This window comes from Crinia signifera, chromosome 11 (genome assembly GCF_055691185.1).
Source record: "Crinia signifera chromosome 11, ASM5569118v1, whole genome shotgun sequence".
In the NCBI taxonomy this organism is placed as follows: Eukaryota; Metazoa; Chordata; class Amphibia; order Anura; family Myobatrachidae; genus Crinia; species Crinia signifera.
This window is the reverse complement of record NC_139227.1, coordinates 76,999,063-77,016,617: the sequence shown is the minus strand read 5'-3', so window position 1 is coordinate 77,016,617 and position 17,555 is coordinate 76,999,063. Positions and strand designations below refer to the sequence as shown.

Genomic DNA, 17,555 nt, shown 5'->3' with positions numbered 1-17,555 from the left:
GCACTACCGGAAGTTCCCAATATGCGCCCAGCCTGACCTAATCACAGGGTCATCAATGAGTCTATGTATCCATCACTCACCTGCCCAGGATTTCCAGCAGCTCCGCTACACCATTAAACCTCTCTGTCTCATAGATAAATCTATAATGTAAACAAAACAAGAAAAAGTAACAATTAGTAACATTAGAAATATTACAATTATATGCATCGTACCCATAGATGCTAGTGCCAGTCAGTGCACTGGATCGCAGGGAGGTGTGGCTGACATCTGCAGTTATTACGGGTAGCGTCAGGACAGAAATAATCCCCTCTCCCCACAGCTCTTCTCTGACCACCTCCGGTGCCCTCCACCACTCCTGGTATTCAGCAGGTGAGTGACGGGGTGGACGGCTTTCCATAGCCCCCCCCCCCCCCCCCTCCCCCGTGAAAATTGCTTGTACGGGCCAAAAATCGCTCAGTGTGTACGGATCTTAAGTTGCGTTCGAGCTTGTTTGAGCTTTAACCGTAACATATATCTTATAAAAGTAATGACCACCATTTAAATAATATAATGTAACAAAACTATAAAGTGTATCCATTTAAGCATAAGTAGGCAAATGTTATAAATTATATTAATATGTTTTGCGGTAACTGAGTTGCAAAGTTGACCTTTGAAATGTGGAAAGCAACCAGTGAGCCCACACTGCCAAGAATCACAACTGTACTGGGAACAAATCCAAGGCCATCAAACAAGATAGATTTGATCCAATTTAAGATTGACACACTCAAAACCATCTGATAAAACTGGCACCAGTAGAAAAAGAAATCAATGATTTTTCAGATTACTTTCATGGAGAGAGGAAAAACAACACCCAAAATGCACGAGCTTCTCATAAGACTGCATGTATTCTCTGTTGCTGATATGCTAAATCTACTGCATCTCTGGTTACCAATTGGAAGCTATTCATCCATATTTATGTTGTATTTTACCTTCAGCTGATGCGTGTTTGTGTCAAGATGTTAGATATTTAAATTGCACTACAGTATGTGCGCATAAAAATGTGGCATTCCGTTTTCACCATGAAAAAGAGACCGACATAGTCTAGAAAACATATATTTAATTGAAAATATTTCTGCAAAGGAAATGTATAACTGTCAGTAAAAGTCAACCGGCACACCTGGGCAATTGGTTAGGGCGACACACCAAAGGTTGACATTCATTGGGGTCGAACACTAAAAGGTCAACATGGCTTAGGTTGACATGGATGGAAGTATTAGGTCGACAATGGCTAGGTCAACAGTGAAAAGGTTGACATGGGTTTTTCACTGTTTTTCGCAGTGCGTATAAAGCTTGTATATGAACAGCCGATACGGACCCCGGTGGGATCAGCACTGCAAGAAAAAATAGACTGTGCAGGCAAGACAATCTTATCTATATTGTACACAGTCTAGGGTTCTAGCATAGTCAAAATCGACCATAGTCAAAATCTCAAGTAAATATGGTCAAAATCTCAAACAAATATAGCCAATTTTGTATGTTCTGAACTATGGGGAGTTCAAGGGAAATTGCATAGTCAAAATCGTACATAGCCAAAATCTCACCATGTGTATACACCTTAACATTTTACAGTCTTTGTTTTAAAAAAAAACGACAGGAACAGATTGGTCGGTATTTTATCTCCTCCAATTTTATCTATCTCCCGTAAATATTGCTTAATTGTACCTCTGTGACATAATTAAGCAGGCATTAATCCAATACATTAGATACATTCCATGTTAAGCTGCAAGTACGATATCAGAATAACTAACAAAAATGCCTATTGTTAGCAATATAACAAAATACACGTTATTTGTATCATATGAATATTTCGCCACCTTAGAAGTAAGGATTAATATTCAGGGTCTGTGCAGAAATTAATGAGACTAAACGACGGTCAGAGTTCAAAACAATGCGCACTTTGGACCTTATTCAGGTCTGCTCGTTCGGACCTCTTCGATCGCAAGGGGTCTGATGGTGTGCATCTGCATATGCGCAGACGCATTTCTGTGCATGGGCAGACGCAGGGTGCATGCGGACATGGTGAACAGACTGTTTGTTGGGTGCACGCACCCAACATTGCAGGTGGTGGGCGGGGCTGCAGGCCGGTGCCCATGGCGTTCCCATGAAAACGATGGCCGTTCCCATGGAAATCACCGGGTGATGTGGGTGCCGGGGGCAGGCAGCTGACATCACCGCATATCAGCTGCTCGTCTAGATCCTCCTGAATGTGCACGCATATATAAGTGACCTGAGAGTCACTTTATGTATGCGTGCACACACCACATCTTTCCATGGTCGGTGACCATGGAAAGATGTGGGAGCTTCCCCCTGGTGAATGGATGTTTATGTAAACCATCCATTTGCATGCCTTGCGCTCTAACCCGTGGTGCGAGGGGGGGTGGGCGGCCCTGCATTCACAGGACAGGGTTTGGTGGACTCGCAATGTCCACATTTTGCTCATTTCAGCTTGTTGAAGGTTGTCCAGAGTGTGGATCACCCTTAACATATTCTCTGCTCTCCTTTAAGAATTTTAACCTGCGGTAAACTTGCGCCTTGGACAAGGATTCCTCCCTGAAGGCCTTTTAAAGCATGGCGAGCCTCTATGTACCCGATTTCCTGAGTGTAACACAAATCTTGATCGCATACCATTGCTCGATGGTACGCTCCATCTCGAACCTTGGCCAAGGTAAAAAGGGACACTTCAATTACAAATCGATCCGTACACTGTAAAGGCCTCCACTCAACCCACCCCACCCCACAGCACCGCCATGCACTTATTCTGCTTGGTGTGAAAAAATAAGTCGAATTACTTTCTTGACAGACCCTGTACCTTGCAGACATTAGGTATTTACTATACACCTTAAATTGGTAACACATGGTCTACTCTCCCTTGACCATATTACCCTAGGTTTAGGAGCTAGGGAGATAGTGAGGGGCGGGAATTAGGGTTAGGGGTAGCCAAAAAATACTGACGGATCCGCCACTCTGTCGGCAGTCTATACTGCGGAACCCCTGCAATACTTTTAGGGGTATCTCTATTTTTCAGATGATTTCCTACAAAATGTGTATAATAGATATGCTCCAAAAACATAACTGTAACTTGTGAGTGACTTATGCAGAAGACAGAGATAGGATCCACTCAGCTCACACCCCAGCTGAGGCTGAGCATGAAAGGTAATGAGACTTTACAGGGTACATTTTATCTAATCTGGTTTTAATAGGGTAAGGTTGGGGGGGGGGGGGGTTGGCATATAAGTGAAGGAGGAGGTAGGACAAAGAGGAGCTGATGGGATATAGGTGAGGCACATATGAAGTGGGTGGTTAGATGGGCACATGGATTGTCCCAGAGGAGCAATCAGTCTGCTACCCACACACTGTAGGGGCTGGAGCTTTGTGCAAGGAGGAATAGGGCCCTGGAGGTAGATAGAGAAGGGCTGTGTGAACCAACCACTAGTGTGCCTTGAGCTGTTCTCAAGTGTGCCCCCAGATCTAGAGATGCCCAAACCAGTTTACAGCCACCATCAGTTCAACTGTTATTTACTGGTCTCTTCTTTTCATGTAAAGGGCCAATGTATTTTATTTTTGTTACCTGTGGGGACCAGTGTGATTGTTTTTTATATGGGGGCCAATAGGTTTGTTTTTTTTCCTGTGGAAGCCAATGTGTTTTGCCCTGTGGGGATCTCATGGTGTGCCTTGGCAATTTTAAAATCTTACTTAGTTTGCCGCAAGGTAAAAAGGTTGAAAATCACTGGCCTGTACCGTAGAGGCCCAACTGTCCTAAATGACAGTGCTTGTGATTTTATACCAATCTGTAACCATCCATGTCACCTGCTACCACGAATGATAAAATAAACCATTTCTGTTGTAAACTGTACCTGAGGAAAATATTGTTGCACTGTTTTCTGATATATGCTCTGAGTCCCAGGAATTTTCCATAGACACGATGCAGAATGGTTTTCAAATATTCCCGCTCACGGGGGTCCTCACTATCAAACAGATCCAGGAGCTTCAAAAGCACAATGATATTTAGGTTGAACATGAGAGAAATATAACACACAGTCAAAACCAGTTTGATAACTGATTGTCGTTTACAATTCAGCACCAAACTCACCAATTTCCATTTGAACTAATATTCATAAATTCTAGAATATGATAGTTTCTAGAATATATACTGTATGTTCACAGATCATGGAACCAGCGTGATGCTGGTTCCATGATCTGTGAACAAATATAGTCTGAATAAGAAGGGGTTTGTTTGCAAGAGGCAAACAGAAAGACAAATTTGCCTTTTTGATTAAGTAATTAATCTTATCATATAATTAATATACAAAAGAGTGCGCCTAAAAAGGCACATTTGTCTTTCTGTTTGCCTCTTACAAACAAACCCCTTCTTATTCAGTCACAATACTTATACCCCTTTTACACCAAAAACCCTGGTCGGACCCTGGTCTTTGAACGCTGGAGTTTCCAGGGTCTGACCCTGCTTTATACCCCATTTACACAGCACTTCAACCTGGGTCGGACCTGGGTCTGCACCATTTACACTTAACCTGGGTCAGCCCTGCCTTTCCTTAAAAATACTTGCTCGTTGCCAAGGGGGTATAAAATATATAATATATATAGTTTTGTCCCTTGCCACCAAGCTAGGGATAATACTAGACGAGCGATTGACCTGATTCAAATCCTAAACAAGAGACAGTCCCCTTCTCTTATTCTCTCCCTAGACGCTGAGAAGGCGTTTGATCGCATTTCTTGGCCTTTTCTATTCAATGCCCTACAAGCATTTGGTATATCTGACGAGTTCCTTGCTGGGATATCTGCCCTATACTCCACCCCCATAGCTAAGGTTCTCACTAATGGACTCCTCTCAGACCCCTTCCCCCTGACCAACGTTACGAGACAAGGTTGCCCCCTCTCCCCATTGGTTTTTGCCTTAGTAATAGAGCCACTAGCGGCTATGATCAGACTCTCTGATAAGGTTCGCGGAGTGGAGGTGGGTTCCCTAGAGTTTAAAGTCTCTCTATTTGTGGACGATGTCCTCCTCTCCCTTACCCACCCCTAAACTTCACTCCCTGCCCTTACTGATATTATCCTAGAATATGGCGAACTATCAGGTTATAAAATCAATTTATCTAAATCAGAGGCTATGCTCCTCCATGTCCCCCCTGACTTGAGATCTCTCTTAAGCGCCACCCACCCATTCAACTGGCAGGCCCATAAGATTAAATATCTAGGAGTGTATATTACCTCCCATTACAACCTCCTCTACTCTGAAAATATCCCTCGACTCTTGTCCAAGATTAAACAGGACCTTACTAGGTGGAAATCACTTATTATCTCGTGGCTGGGCAGGATCGTAGCTATTAAAATGAATGTGATACCCCAACTACTGTACATGTTCCAAACCTTACCTATAAAGATCCCTGTTAAAGTTCTCAATGACGTTCATTCTGCTCTCTTGAAATTTGTTTGGAGTGATAAGACCCCCAGAATTGCCTTTTCTGCTCTTAAAATGCCTAGATCTGAGGGGGGTAGGGGCTACCCCGATGTTAAGCACTATTACCTAGCCTGCCATTTGAGCCAGGTGGTGGCCACCTTTGCCCCCCCACGAACTATCTCTTGAGTTGACTTGGAGGCTGCTTATCTAGGGGTTCGCTCTCTGGCCTCCATATGGGGTCTATCCAGGCCTCACAGGTCCCTACTGGCTAACCCCCTCCCATCTCTTAGATTCTGTGTGGCGATCTGGGATTCCTCTTATTCTCCCTACAAACTCTCCTCCGCTTGCTCCCCCATTACCCCCTATGGAGTAATCCCGCTTTTCCCCCAGGTAACTCCCCCCATCTATTTAAAACATGGAGCTTAGCTGGCCTCCGAGTAGTTTATGACCTTACGGGACAGGGCACGTGGGCCTCTATAGATGATATCAAACACTCATTTCCCTCCCTATCTCCTCCCTTCTTTGAGTATTTCCAGCTCCGGCATTTCCTCCTGTCTTTCCCCCAGGCTGACGCGCTCCGAACCCCCACCCCATTTGAGTCTCTATGTCTGAACTGCCCCCTACGCAGGGGCTTGATCTCTTCTGTTTATTCAATGACACTCACAGCCACTGCTGTTTCTCCCAGCCGCCATGAAAGAGATTGAGAGCTGGACCTGGGGCCACCACCTGACGACTCTTGCTGGGGTGAAGTACGAGAAGGCATAGCTAAAAGCTCTATCTCCACCCGACTCAAAGAAACATCTTACAAATTATACTATAGATGGTACTATACCCCAGTGAGGCTCTCCAAAATGTGCCCCTCCTCTACCCCTATGTGCTGGCGAAACTGTGGCCATAGAGGGACGCTATTCCATATCTGGTGGACGTGTCCTTCTATCTCCTCTTTCTGGACTAAGATAGCTCTGCTCTTGAAGTCTATCTCAGGTATCCCACTCCCCCTAGACCCATGGTCGTTACTACTTGCTCGTCCTTTCCCAGACTTAGACTCCTCCTTGAATAAGCTACTATCCCATATTCTAACCGCGACCAAGTCCCTTATTGCTAAAAACTGGAAGTCCCCTGCCCCCCTACAGAATCCGCCCTAATTAATTATGTCTGGTCCATAGCTGCAATGGAAAAGATCACCTATTACCTCCACGATTGTCCCCATAAATACGATATTGTCTGGGGTCGTTGGCTCCTACATATGGCCCCTGGACCTCTTCCACCTGTAACCTCTGCCCTCCCCTAGTGCGCTTCTGTGACTGATGCGGATGCTTTTGCTGTATCGAGCCGCCCCGACGTCCCCGCGGGGCTACACCTCTTTCTACACAGTAAGCTCTTTCCTATGCTTTTGTATCCTCAAACTGCAACAACTTGTATTTACCTGAATCATGTCATATAAACAAGAAAATTATGTATATTTGTACCTGTCCCTGACTCTCTTCCCCCCCCCTTTTTTTCTCTCACCCCTGTCTCTCCCTTCTCTCCCCTTTCCTCCTCCTACTCCTCCCATTCCCTGTCTGTGCCCTCCCTTATCGTTTCCTACTTATTTGTTCTTGTTTCAATGTGAAAAAAAAAAGAGAATGGTTTTTTCCTTATATCTAATGTGATTTTACTATGTACTGATTCTCTTAGAAAATAAAGAGTTAAAAAAATATATATATATATTTATATAAATATATATATATTTATATAAATATAATATATATATATATATATTTATATAAATAAATATATATATATATATATATATATATATTACTACTACTTGAATAACATTTTTGAGGGGGGTGGATGGGGGAAGCTGACCCCGGGTGCTGGGAGGAGGGGGGCCCTGCGGCTGCTGAGGGGCTGGGGGGGGGTACCTGTCAGCCTGAGGTCGGAGGGGGGTGTCTGCAGCTGCTGAGGGGCTGGGGGGGTACCTGTCAGCCTGAGGTCGGAGGGGGGTGTCTGCAGCTGCTGAGGGGAGGTGGGGGTACCTGTCAGACTGAGGTCGATGTGCGCCGCCGCTGCTGTCCCCGGGTGCTCCCCCCGCAGCCGCAAAGTTCCTGCAGCGAATGTACAGTCAGTGCCGGGGTCCCTCCAGCGCATGGGAACTAGTACTAGTTCCCATGCGCTGGAGGGACCGCAGACACTGACTGTACATTCGCCGCAGGGACCGGCTGCCGGGGGGAGGTACAGCAGCAGCGGCGCACATTATCCCTCAGGCTGACCGGTACCCCCACCTCCCCTCAGCAGCTGCAGACACCCCCCTCCTCCCAGCACCCGGAGACAGCAGCGGCGGCGCCGCACATCGACCTCAGTCTGACAGGTACCCCCCTCCCCTCAGCGGGCGCAGGGACCCCCCCTCCCACAGCAGCTGGGCACAGCTTTCCCAGCGCTGCACGCTGTGGACCCGCAGCGGGACCATTTATACCAGCATTTACACGGGTCCTATCCGGGTTCTACCCAGGTCAGGACCTGGGTAGAGGACCCGTGTAAATGGACACGGATATACCCTAATTACACCGCTGGTGATCCGGGTCTGACCCGCCGCTGACCCGGATTTTTCGGCGGTGTAAAAGGGGTATAAATGTGTTGGGCGCACCACCAATCCAAGAATACAAAAACTGTTGAGAGGTAGTCCAATATATTGGTTCTACAGATGGATCGTCTTGAAATGTTCTAATTGATGATTTAAGTCTGTGCGGATTCAAATACCTTTTCTAACATATAGTCTAGAAACTATCATATTTTAGAAATTATGAATATTAGTTCAAATCTAATTGGCTGCTTCAGCATGAGCGGCACCTCAACTTTTCCTGTTTAGAAGTATTAGTAATGTACCGTACGATCACATTTTTCCAGCAGAGAAGAACAATCTGTGCACGCTATTATCTTACAGAAAAACACATTCTCTAGTTTCTGTCATCTCTAGTACTTGCAAACATTGAATTATTCAGTCATTTTTCTAGAAAGGAGGAAGCCAGTGTGCAGTCTCCGTTCGGACCTCCTCCTCTCTAGCCAGCAGTGTCCATACTCTGGACACTAGGGTCACTAGGAGACTCCATTGCTGTCCCAAAGTCTCGATACGCAGGTCTCCAGAAAAGTAGCAGCTGCAAAAATTTTCCATTGCATTTCCTGCTGCACATGCACCACACTCCACCATATTATAGATACGCCAGCGGTCATGCATTATTGTTTTTGTTGATGGGGCATTCACCAGATAATATTGTACAATGAAGGCAATTTTACTACCAGAACCAAAGGTTAGCATGGCATCATAACTGCATGCAACGTTTCGGTCCCATCCGGACCATCATCAGGTGTCACAGTACATTTATCCACATGGATCCAGCAATACAAAATTAAGTTGGGAGTTCCCCTTGTCCCCTGTGAATAGACACAGGGCATGTGCACAGGGTCTATTCCTGCAGCCTGACAGGCTGGGGACATAACCAGCAGCTCCCAGAGCCACTAGCCATGCCCCCACAGTGGTGATAATGGGGTCTGTGGCCTCATGGCAATAAGTCACGCACCCTTGGCATGAGGCCACGCCCCAAAATATTGATGCACGCTCTCTTCCCTCCCATTCAATGTTAAGAGGTATGCATATGTTTTATTTATGCGAATAAGTTACATTTTGAGCCAGAAAGATGCTTGGTGCAGCCAAAGTGCCCGGGACCTGGCACACTGAGAGGCACTGTTTGGCATGACTGAATTCCCGGTGTATGAGGACAGGTATAAATACTGTAGGCAAAGCTACAGTGTATGGTCACCCAGTTTTATAAGATCCATAGAGAGATGCACTTACCATGAGGACAAATTTCTGGTCCACATATCTCTTGGCCAGTGAGGGCTGGAAATCTTGACTCTCCAGGAAGCGGAGGAAGAATTCATATACCAGCTAGACAGAGACATAAAAGGAATATTTGTAATGTAAGTAAGAAGCGCAACATTAGGAATAGCAGCAGATATGAGAAAGGTATTGGAACAAGGGCCCTTATTCAGATCGCAGTACAAATTTGTTCTCAAAATAGGTAAAACAATGCTGCACTGCAGGTGGGGCAGATGTAACATGTACAGAGAGAGTGACATTTGGGTGAGGTGTGTTAAAACTGAAATCTAAATTGCAGTGTAAAAATAATGCAGCCAGTATTTACCCTGCACAGAAACAAAATAACTCACACAGATCTATCTCTCTCTGCACATGTTACATCTGCCCCACCTGCAGTGCACATGGTTTTGCCCATTTTGAGAACAAATTTGTACTGCGATCAGATCTGAATAAGGGCCAAGTTGCGGTGGATGTTCATGTAGAAGGGATCAAATGGAGGTAAAAGGTTCTTATGTATAAAATAAATATGCTTTTAGTCACAGTTTACAGGTAAGTGATTCTACTTTAGCAGTTGCCATGATAAATGTATCCTGTATACATGTGCCAACCTCATTAAAGATAACTTAAAGGGCCCGTAACTGTAAAATACATATTCCCTGATATGAAAGAACATGCAGTAATTCACAAGCATATATCTAAACATTACAATACATCTAATGAAATAACATTTTCTTTATCAACCTTTTAAAACAGAAAACTCCAAATTCATGGCCACTGAATAGGTGCCTAGTGCCTCTGGACTTTTACTAACTGTCCAATGGTATTCTGCAATGTTTTTACTTACCAGCAGGAAGCCACTCCAATAAATGTCTATTACCACCATCCAATATACTAGGCAGTCACTATCCTGCTTACATACCCTCCGCAGTGCCTACACTAATACATTCCCCACACAGGTGGTTCATTAGGAAGCACACAAGCTAATCACTGTGGAGAGCGACAAAGTGGAGAAATAAAGGGCCTAATTCAGACCAGATCACTGGATTGTGAGAGTTCAGAGCCCAGCGAGCAGGTAAATGTTGACCTGCCGAGTTGGCATGGGATGGGATAACTTCCTGGACCCATGTGTTATTGCGGATCCGAGGGCTGCTTATCATGGACTATATCTGAGGCATCTACAGCGTAATCCACGATTACTGCCGGGCTATCGGGACTAAGTGGATAGCCCCATGCCGATCCATTAGCTGCTGTAGTCTACCACAGCTAATTGGATATCGCCCTAAATATTCATCTTATATGGGGGAGATGTATTACTGAACGGCAGCTATGCCCACCCTCTTTTTTTACCTGAAGATGTGGCCAAGAAGGCTCAAAATTTGGCTCATCCTCCTCAGGGTCAAACTCTGGATTGTCAGTGGGAGGCAGAGTCCTAAATATATTCACTGAGATCTGTGGATAAAAAAGGCAGAAAATCAAATGATTTAGAAACATAATGACACAGCCCACCACTCGGGGAAAGGTCCTCGCTAAATGGGCATGTGGCCTATCCCCTAAGCCAGAAAGATGTGCTTCATGTAGGCTCTCTATCCTGTGTGGTAGGATCTGAGAACACTGGGGTTTATCCTCTCTAGTACAACCACTAATAAAGGGTGCACACATGGGCTCGGGCTGGGAGATTTTGACTACCAAGATGCAGCCGTCGGACATAGCCGACTGCCATCCCAGGCCGCAGCCCGCGTGTACAGCTGGATAAACTGTGCGGCATCTAGTCAAAATTGGAATTGCCTGCACAGTCTATTTGGCAGGGCGATAGCGATGCAGCGGGGCCGCACATCACTATCATACGCAGGTCACACACAGGCTAACCTTTTGAGATGGTAACTATCTAGTCAAAATCGCCTGGCCAAATCCCCCCCGGTGTGTACATGGCTATAGAAGGCAGAGTACACAGTTACTTGAAGAGATTACGATTTCTGACTTAGCAATACCAACCCTAATTGCACCTAATTGTTGAGCATAGGCGAATCTAGGGAGTGCATTTTGTAGCTGAGGGATGGGGCTTACCAACTAGCCCAGCCCTGTGTCTCTAGCCCCCTGGGAACCGGAGATACTGCCAGGCAAAGCTGGAATGTTTACCCTATAGGATAACATGGGACCCGCTAATTCCAACCCCCACCCAGTTCAACGGCTGCCAGTTCCCCCTTCGGCATCAATGAAGCTCAAGGTTAATCTCAATCGAACCCAAATCGCTGGGCCTTCAATCTGATACCATGCTGGATCCATATGGGTTAATTGGTTCCAGGGATATTGAGGTTAAACCGTTTTTTTTTATATTTCATAAATGTAATTTCATGACTGTTTATGTTCTTTGAGGGCAGATTTCTCTGGAACCAAACAGCCCAGTTTCACGGGACCAAAATCATTCGAAGCCAACTCAAAAGTTCTTCAATATGATACTGGTCTCATGTAAATGGGTCAGTTGGTTCCGAAGATATAGCTGGTTGGTTAAAGGGGGGTAGGGAGAGGGGAGTGGTTGTCTCTCCCCCTCACACCAGAAATTGCAGGGACTAGGCTGGTGTATAATACCCCATTCACACCAGCCTAAATTCCCAGATTGAGTCCGGGAACAACCCGGTACTAGCGCTGGTGTGAAAGGTTCCCGGGACAAAATCTCGGGCAAATTTCAACCCGGCTAGGTACCAGGGTTGTTCCCGGGTTCAACCCGGGGACCTGGCTGGTGTGAAAGGTACAGGGTATACTTACCCGGGTTGCCGTGTCCTCCGTGTCCTGTCCAACGGGAATTAAGGCAGGCGGCTGGCGCAAATGATGGGACAGCCGGTGGATGATGATGACGCAGCTCTCCGGCAGCAGTGAGGACGCCGGAGAGCTGCGTCATCTTCATCCGCAGCCTGTCCCGTCATTTGCACCGCCGCCTGTGTGGATCCCTGGCCTGCACGGAGGACCAGCAACCGGGGTGAGTATTCTCCCCACCTCCGCCGCCATCCCACCTCCTCCCGGCCTCCTTTCCGTCCCCTTCTCACACCAGAAAATGCAGGGACATTTCTGGTGTGAATGGGTCCAAACCCGGGAATGCCCCTGCTTGTCCCGGGAACTGAATTCCCAGGTTTGTCCCTGCATTTCTGGTGTGAATGGGGTATAAGGGGTCAGCCTGGCAATGTCCCTGCATGATGCTGGGACCATATTCCCAGGTAAATCCCTGCATTTTCTGTTGTGAAAGGGGTATTATTTCAAACAGCCGTGACCTGCAGTGCTCTGACTACAGCCGGGCAGCCCCCTGCTCTCTGCCCAGCTGTCAATGACTGTCACCCCTGCAGCTTCCGCTCCAATTATTCTCCCCGCTTTCACCTCAGCCCGCCCCCCCTTTAATCATGTGGTGCCGGTGCCCGGCGTGCTCCCCCGACGTCGCGCACAACAACAGCGCGCACAATATTTTAAATGTCCACTTGGCTGGAGGGGACACCAGGAGGGGAGTGGGAGCGTACTCTGTGCTGCGCTCTGCTCCTCTCCCCATAGAAGCAGCTGCACTGCTCTCCATCTCTCCCTGCAGCAGCAGCGAAGGCTCATATAAAAATTTACAGTAAGTGGCACTTTTGGGGGCATTGCTTAAGGGACGCTACAAGTGGCGGTATGTGGGGGCATTGCGCATAATGTGTGGCTTAATGTGTAAGGGGCATTACGGTGTGCAGCATCATGTGTAATGGGCATTATGTGTGCAGCATCATGTGTAAGGGACATTATGTGTGCAGCATCATGTGTAATGGGTACTATGGTGCACGGCATCATGTGTAATGGGTACTATGGTGCGCGGCATCATGTGTAATGGGTACTATGGTGCGCGGCATCATGTGTAATGGGTACTATGGTGCGCGGCATCATGTGTAATGGGTACTATGGTGCGCGGCATCATGTGTAATGGGTACTATGGTGCGCGGCATCATGTGTAATGGGTACTATGGTGCGCGGCATCATGTGTAATGGGTACTATGGTGTGCGGCATCATGTGTAATGGGTACTATGGTGTGCGGCATCATGTGTAATGGGTACTATGGTGTGCGGCATCATGTGTAATGGGAACTGTGGTGCCATCAAGCAAGAACCCCCTAGCAATGACCACATAGGTAAGCAGCACTTATGTGGCAAATATGTAATGGGCATTACGGTTTGTTATATAGTATGTAATGGGCATCATGATGTGTGGCACAATGTGTAATGGGCATTATGGTTTGTGGCCTTATGTGTAATGGGTATTACGGAGTTTGCTAAAATGTGTAATGGGCATTACTGTGTATGGTCTAAAGTGTAATACCACACCCCTTTTTGTGAGACCACGCCCCAAAGGTCCACCTTCTGTTGTGTCTAGATCCGGGACCACCCATTACCATAATTCTAGATTTGCCTATGTTGTTGAGGTCCATCTCCCTTCTAGAAGCAGTTGGCCAAGTGCCACCTAAGGCCTCAAAGAAGCTAAAGTGGGCTCTTAGTGATAAATAAACAACCAACAAACAGGATCCTGGAAGTTATCTACATAGTTCCAGACCCTCAATACTTAAACTTAAGGCAACAATAATGCATGAAGTAATAATTACAGTTAGGACCACAGGACTAGTTTATATGATGTGACTAATCTGATGGTATGGCCTTATGATACCATGATAATATGTGCAATAATAACAATAACCAACAGGAACAAGTTAAGACAGCAGAAAGCAGCAGAGTCTGTCATCGCAACAGAGGTATAAACAAAATGAACATAGTAGGTGTCCCAGGCAGTTGTGGGTCCAAGTCGCAGTCAATGAGCTTGGTAGAGCATACAGGCAGTCAGAAGATGGACAGCGGAATTCAAACAGATCCCAGTATGTATTTTCACCCTACCGGTAATCCAACCTATGAAAGTCATAGGTGGTCTGGATTCATTGGACATTATGACAAGCCTAAAGCAAGGATAAAATCTTCGGCATTGGACTTTAAGGTCATCAGAATGAAGAGGGCAGTAATCTGTTTTATGATACCCAGATAACCAGACAATTTCTGACCATGGATTTCAATACGCACCACTTATCTCAAATATTGAGGGACAAATGATGAGAATCAATAGCAACAGGTGTTGAAAATGTACATTAAACAACCCTTTTCAAAATATTGCCCCTTTAATACATCAGGCAGACTTGCCGGGAATGCGCTGAGGCGTGAACGTGTAATCCCCCTGGGCAATGAGCATATAAAGTCCCCCTGGCAATGAGCATGTAATCCCCATGGCAACCAGCATGAAATCCCTGGTAAGGAACATGTAATCCCTTGGCAATGAGCATGTGACCTCTGACATTGAACAAGAAACTTCTGGCAATGGGCAGTATTCAATGAGGATAATTTGCCCTGTTTCACTGCAAATTTGTGCTATTTTCGCATTGGAAGGTGATTTTTTGGGTCAGAAAGCGAATCACCCTATTCAACGTGCACTTCTCGACGTCTTTCTAAGTGATTTTCGCCGTGTGTCGCCATGTAGCAAATCGCCATCTTTTCATGGAGAAGTGGAAAGTGAACTTTTCAAATAAAGTTGTTGTTTTACATTTGGTGTAAAAAAATCAGGAATTTTATTCTGTGAAGGGGCATGCTATTTTTATTCATGTGCTTATAGCACATGAATATATATTTAATTTTAAAAAACATATATATTTTTTACACATAGCAGCCAGCAGGGGGCCGGGAGCAGAGAGCAGCTCATTACATATTCTTAAATTCACTGCTCCCGATCATTACATATGCACGATCGGAAGCAATGCATATTTGGTCCCCTGCTGTCTCTCCCGGGGGGCAGCTTGTGCTGCCTGGCTTCCGGGGAGCCCACCTCCCCCCCACATATGTTCTGGGTAGGCAGGGAGACTTCCATCTCCCTGCCTACCGCCCTCCTCAGGCTTCCTGCAGCGGTTCACACTCTCTGTCAGGGGCAGCGAGCTCCTGCCTCGTTGACTACGGGGATAGCAGTGGGACAGTGAGGCTCCGGAACACGGCGACTGTGCAGCGAATCCTTAACAGGATTCGCTGCACGCCATGAATATTTTCATTGCATACTGCCCAATGAGTATATAGCCCATGACATTGAGCATGCAACCCCTGGCAACAAGCATGTAGGTAAGCGGCACTTATGTGACATAATACTGTATGTAATAAATATTATGGTGTGTGTAATAATATGTAATGGGCCGTGTGGCAGATTGTATAGTATGTAATAGGCATTAAAGTGTGTGTTATATTGTGTACTGGGCTTTACGACGTGGTATAATATGCAATGGGCATTACGGCATGTGGTATAATATGCAATGGGCATTATGATACCTTTACACTTCATTTTCGAAGGTTTAATCTTTCCTGCATCTCACCCACTATCAGTGAAGCATCAGAAATTACACTAATATGGTAATACAGCAGGAGGTGTCACAGTTCCTGCATGTATTACTGATCTGAACCAGACCACGCAGGTCTAAGCAAGAGGCCTGGAAATCTCCATCCTCTGATAGAGATCCAGATCTCGTCCCATGTCCCTCCCCGCAACCGTGGCCTCATACATTGCAGCCTCCTCCCGGCATCAGACTGTCAATCACTGACAGTCTGATGACCTGCCGCCAGGCAGAGAAAGATTATAGCCCCCCTGTATGGCTCAGTGATGAGGTAAAAATGGGAATAGCCAGGACCACATGGAGAGGCTGTTAGCTCTCCCTCCTCGTCTCCCTGGTGACAGCTGTCATAGACACCCCTCGGACTGGGACGCACACTATAAACTCTACAGGGTTAGAGGTTGCTTCAAGGAGCCCATCTGCCATTTCGACATTTTGTGCATGTTGGCCATATGGTGTCGAACTTTTGACAGCCACTTAGGCACTGTTGTTCTATTGGCCGGAAACCATCTCTAGATGGGTGCCTCGTAATCTGTTTCTGTTACTACATGGTTTCTTTCAACCTGTTTTAAAAACTGTACAGCAGGAAGAGTGTAATAATGAATGCAAACTGTTATAAATACTCATCAAAAGTACACAACAGCACTTGGCACATTTGAAGAGGAAGCTGATATTTTATTTGCGGGAAAGCTATTTTCAGAAACCCCTCCCATAACTAATGCTTTGTACACACGGTTCAATGTGGTCTATTTTTCTATTCAGTTCGAAATCGAATCAACATTTGAAAGGAAATAGAACAACATTTGATCCCAATGCGCAGCATCCACAACGAATAGAAAAATGGAAGACTATGGGGCATATTCAGGGTCCGTCGTTAGCTGATGTAGTTCCGCCTGTTCTAGCTTTTACATCAGCTAGACAGGCGAATTGTGTTTCACCCTTTCACCATTTAGTGTATTCAGGGTGAAATCAGTTCAGAACACCTCCTGGCGTTAAAAACCAATGAGGCGAAAGGGGGCATGTCCAATTCGCCTGCAGGCCTGGACAGTCACACACACACACACACACACACACACACACACACTCTCCATTTGCTTTTTTGGAGAGGTGCTATTGTGAATGTAAACTTTTATTTTCTTCTAACTCCCCTGCTTCTTTTCATGCACATGCAGGGGAGTTCAATTAACACCAATCCCTCCATCCCACCCTCCCTGCTGGGTCTCCGGGTACAACCGCCTCCGTTCCCGTCCAGCCACCATGCAATGCCGCTGAATCTAGTAATCCCCCACCCGCCCTGCATCTACTAATCCCCCTCTGCAAGGTGTCTGCCCACTGACTGGCTGCCGCTCAGCGGGCAGGCACTCCAGGAGGCATCCATGCCGAGATCGCGGCTGTGCTATCACAATCCCATATCACCTCCGTCCCCATCCACCCACCATGCAATGCCCGCTCTGCATCTAGTAATCCCCCACCTGCCCTGCAGCTTCTAATCCCCCGCAAGGTGTCTGCCCGCTGACCGGCTGCGCACAGCGTGCGGGCACTTCAGGTGGCTGAGATCGCGGCTGTGCTGTCCTCCTGCTGTCCGCCCACAGCGTCTACAATCCCCCCGTGAGCTTTCCTCCTGCTGTCCGCCCGCTGCCCGGCGGCTGTCTGCCTGGCTGCCACCGCCGGGCAGCGGGCGGACAGCAGGAGGAAAGCTCACGGGGGATTGTAGACGCTGTGGGCGGACAGCAGGAGGACAGCACAGCCGCGATCTCAGCCACCTGAAGTGCCCGCACGCTGTGCGCAGCCGGTCAGCGGGCAGACACCTTGCGGGGGATTAGAAGCT

The 17,555-nt window shown here is 46.7% G+C and overlaps 1 protein-coding gene across 4 annotated transcripts in view; it reads right to left on the bottom strand.

Annotated features, from left to right (window-relative positions):
• Window positions 1–17,555, bottom strand: part of PPP2R5B (protein phosphatase 2 regulatory subunit B'beta) — a 78,490-nt gene that overhangs the window by 28,962 nt on the left and 31,973 nt on the right. For all 4 annotated transcript variants that reach the window (XM_083165125.1, XM_083165126.1, XM_083165127.1 and 1 more), the window contains exons 4-7: window positions 10,662–10,763; window positions 9,291–9,383; window positions 3,894–4,024; window positions 81–140 (exon numbers count right to left, since the gene is read on the bottom strand). In XM_083165125.1, coding sequence (XP_083021251.1) covers window positions 81–140; window positions 3,894–4,024; window positions 9,291–9,383; window positions 10,662–10,763 — 386 coding nt within the window. The remainder of the gene's footprint in view (window positions 1–80; window positions 141–3,893; window positions 4,025–9,290; window positions 9,384–10,661; window positions 10,764–17,555) is intronic.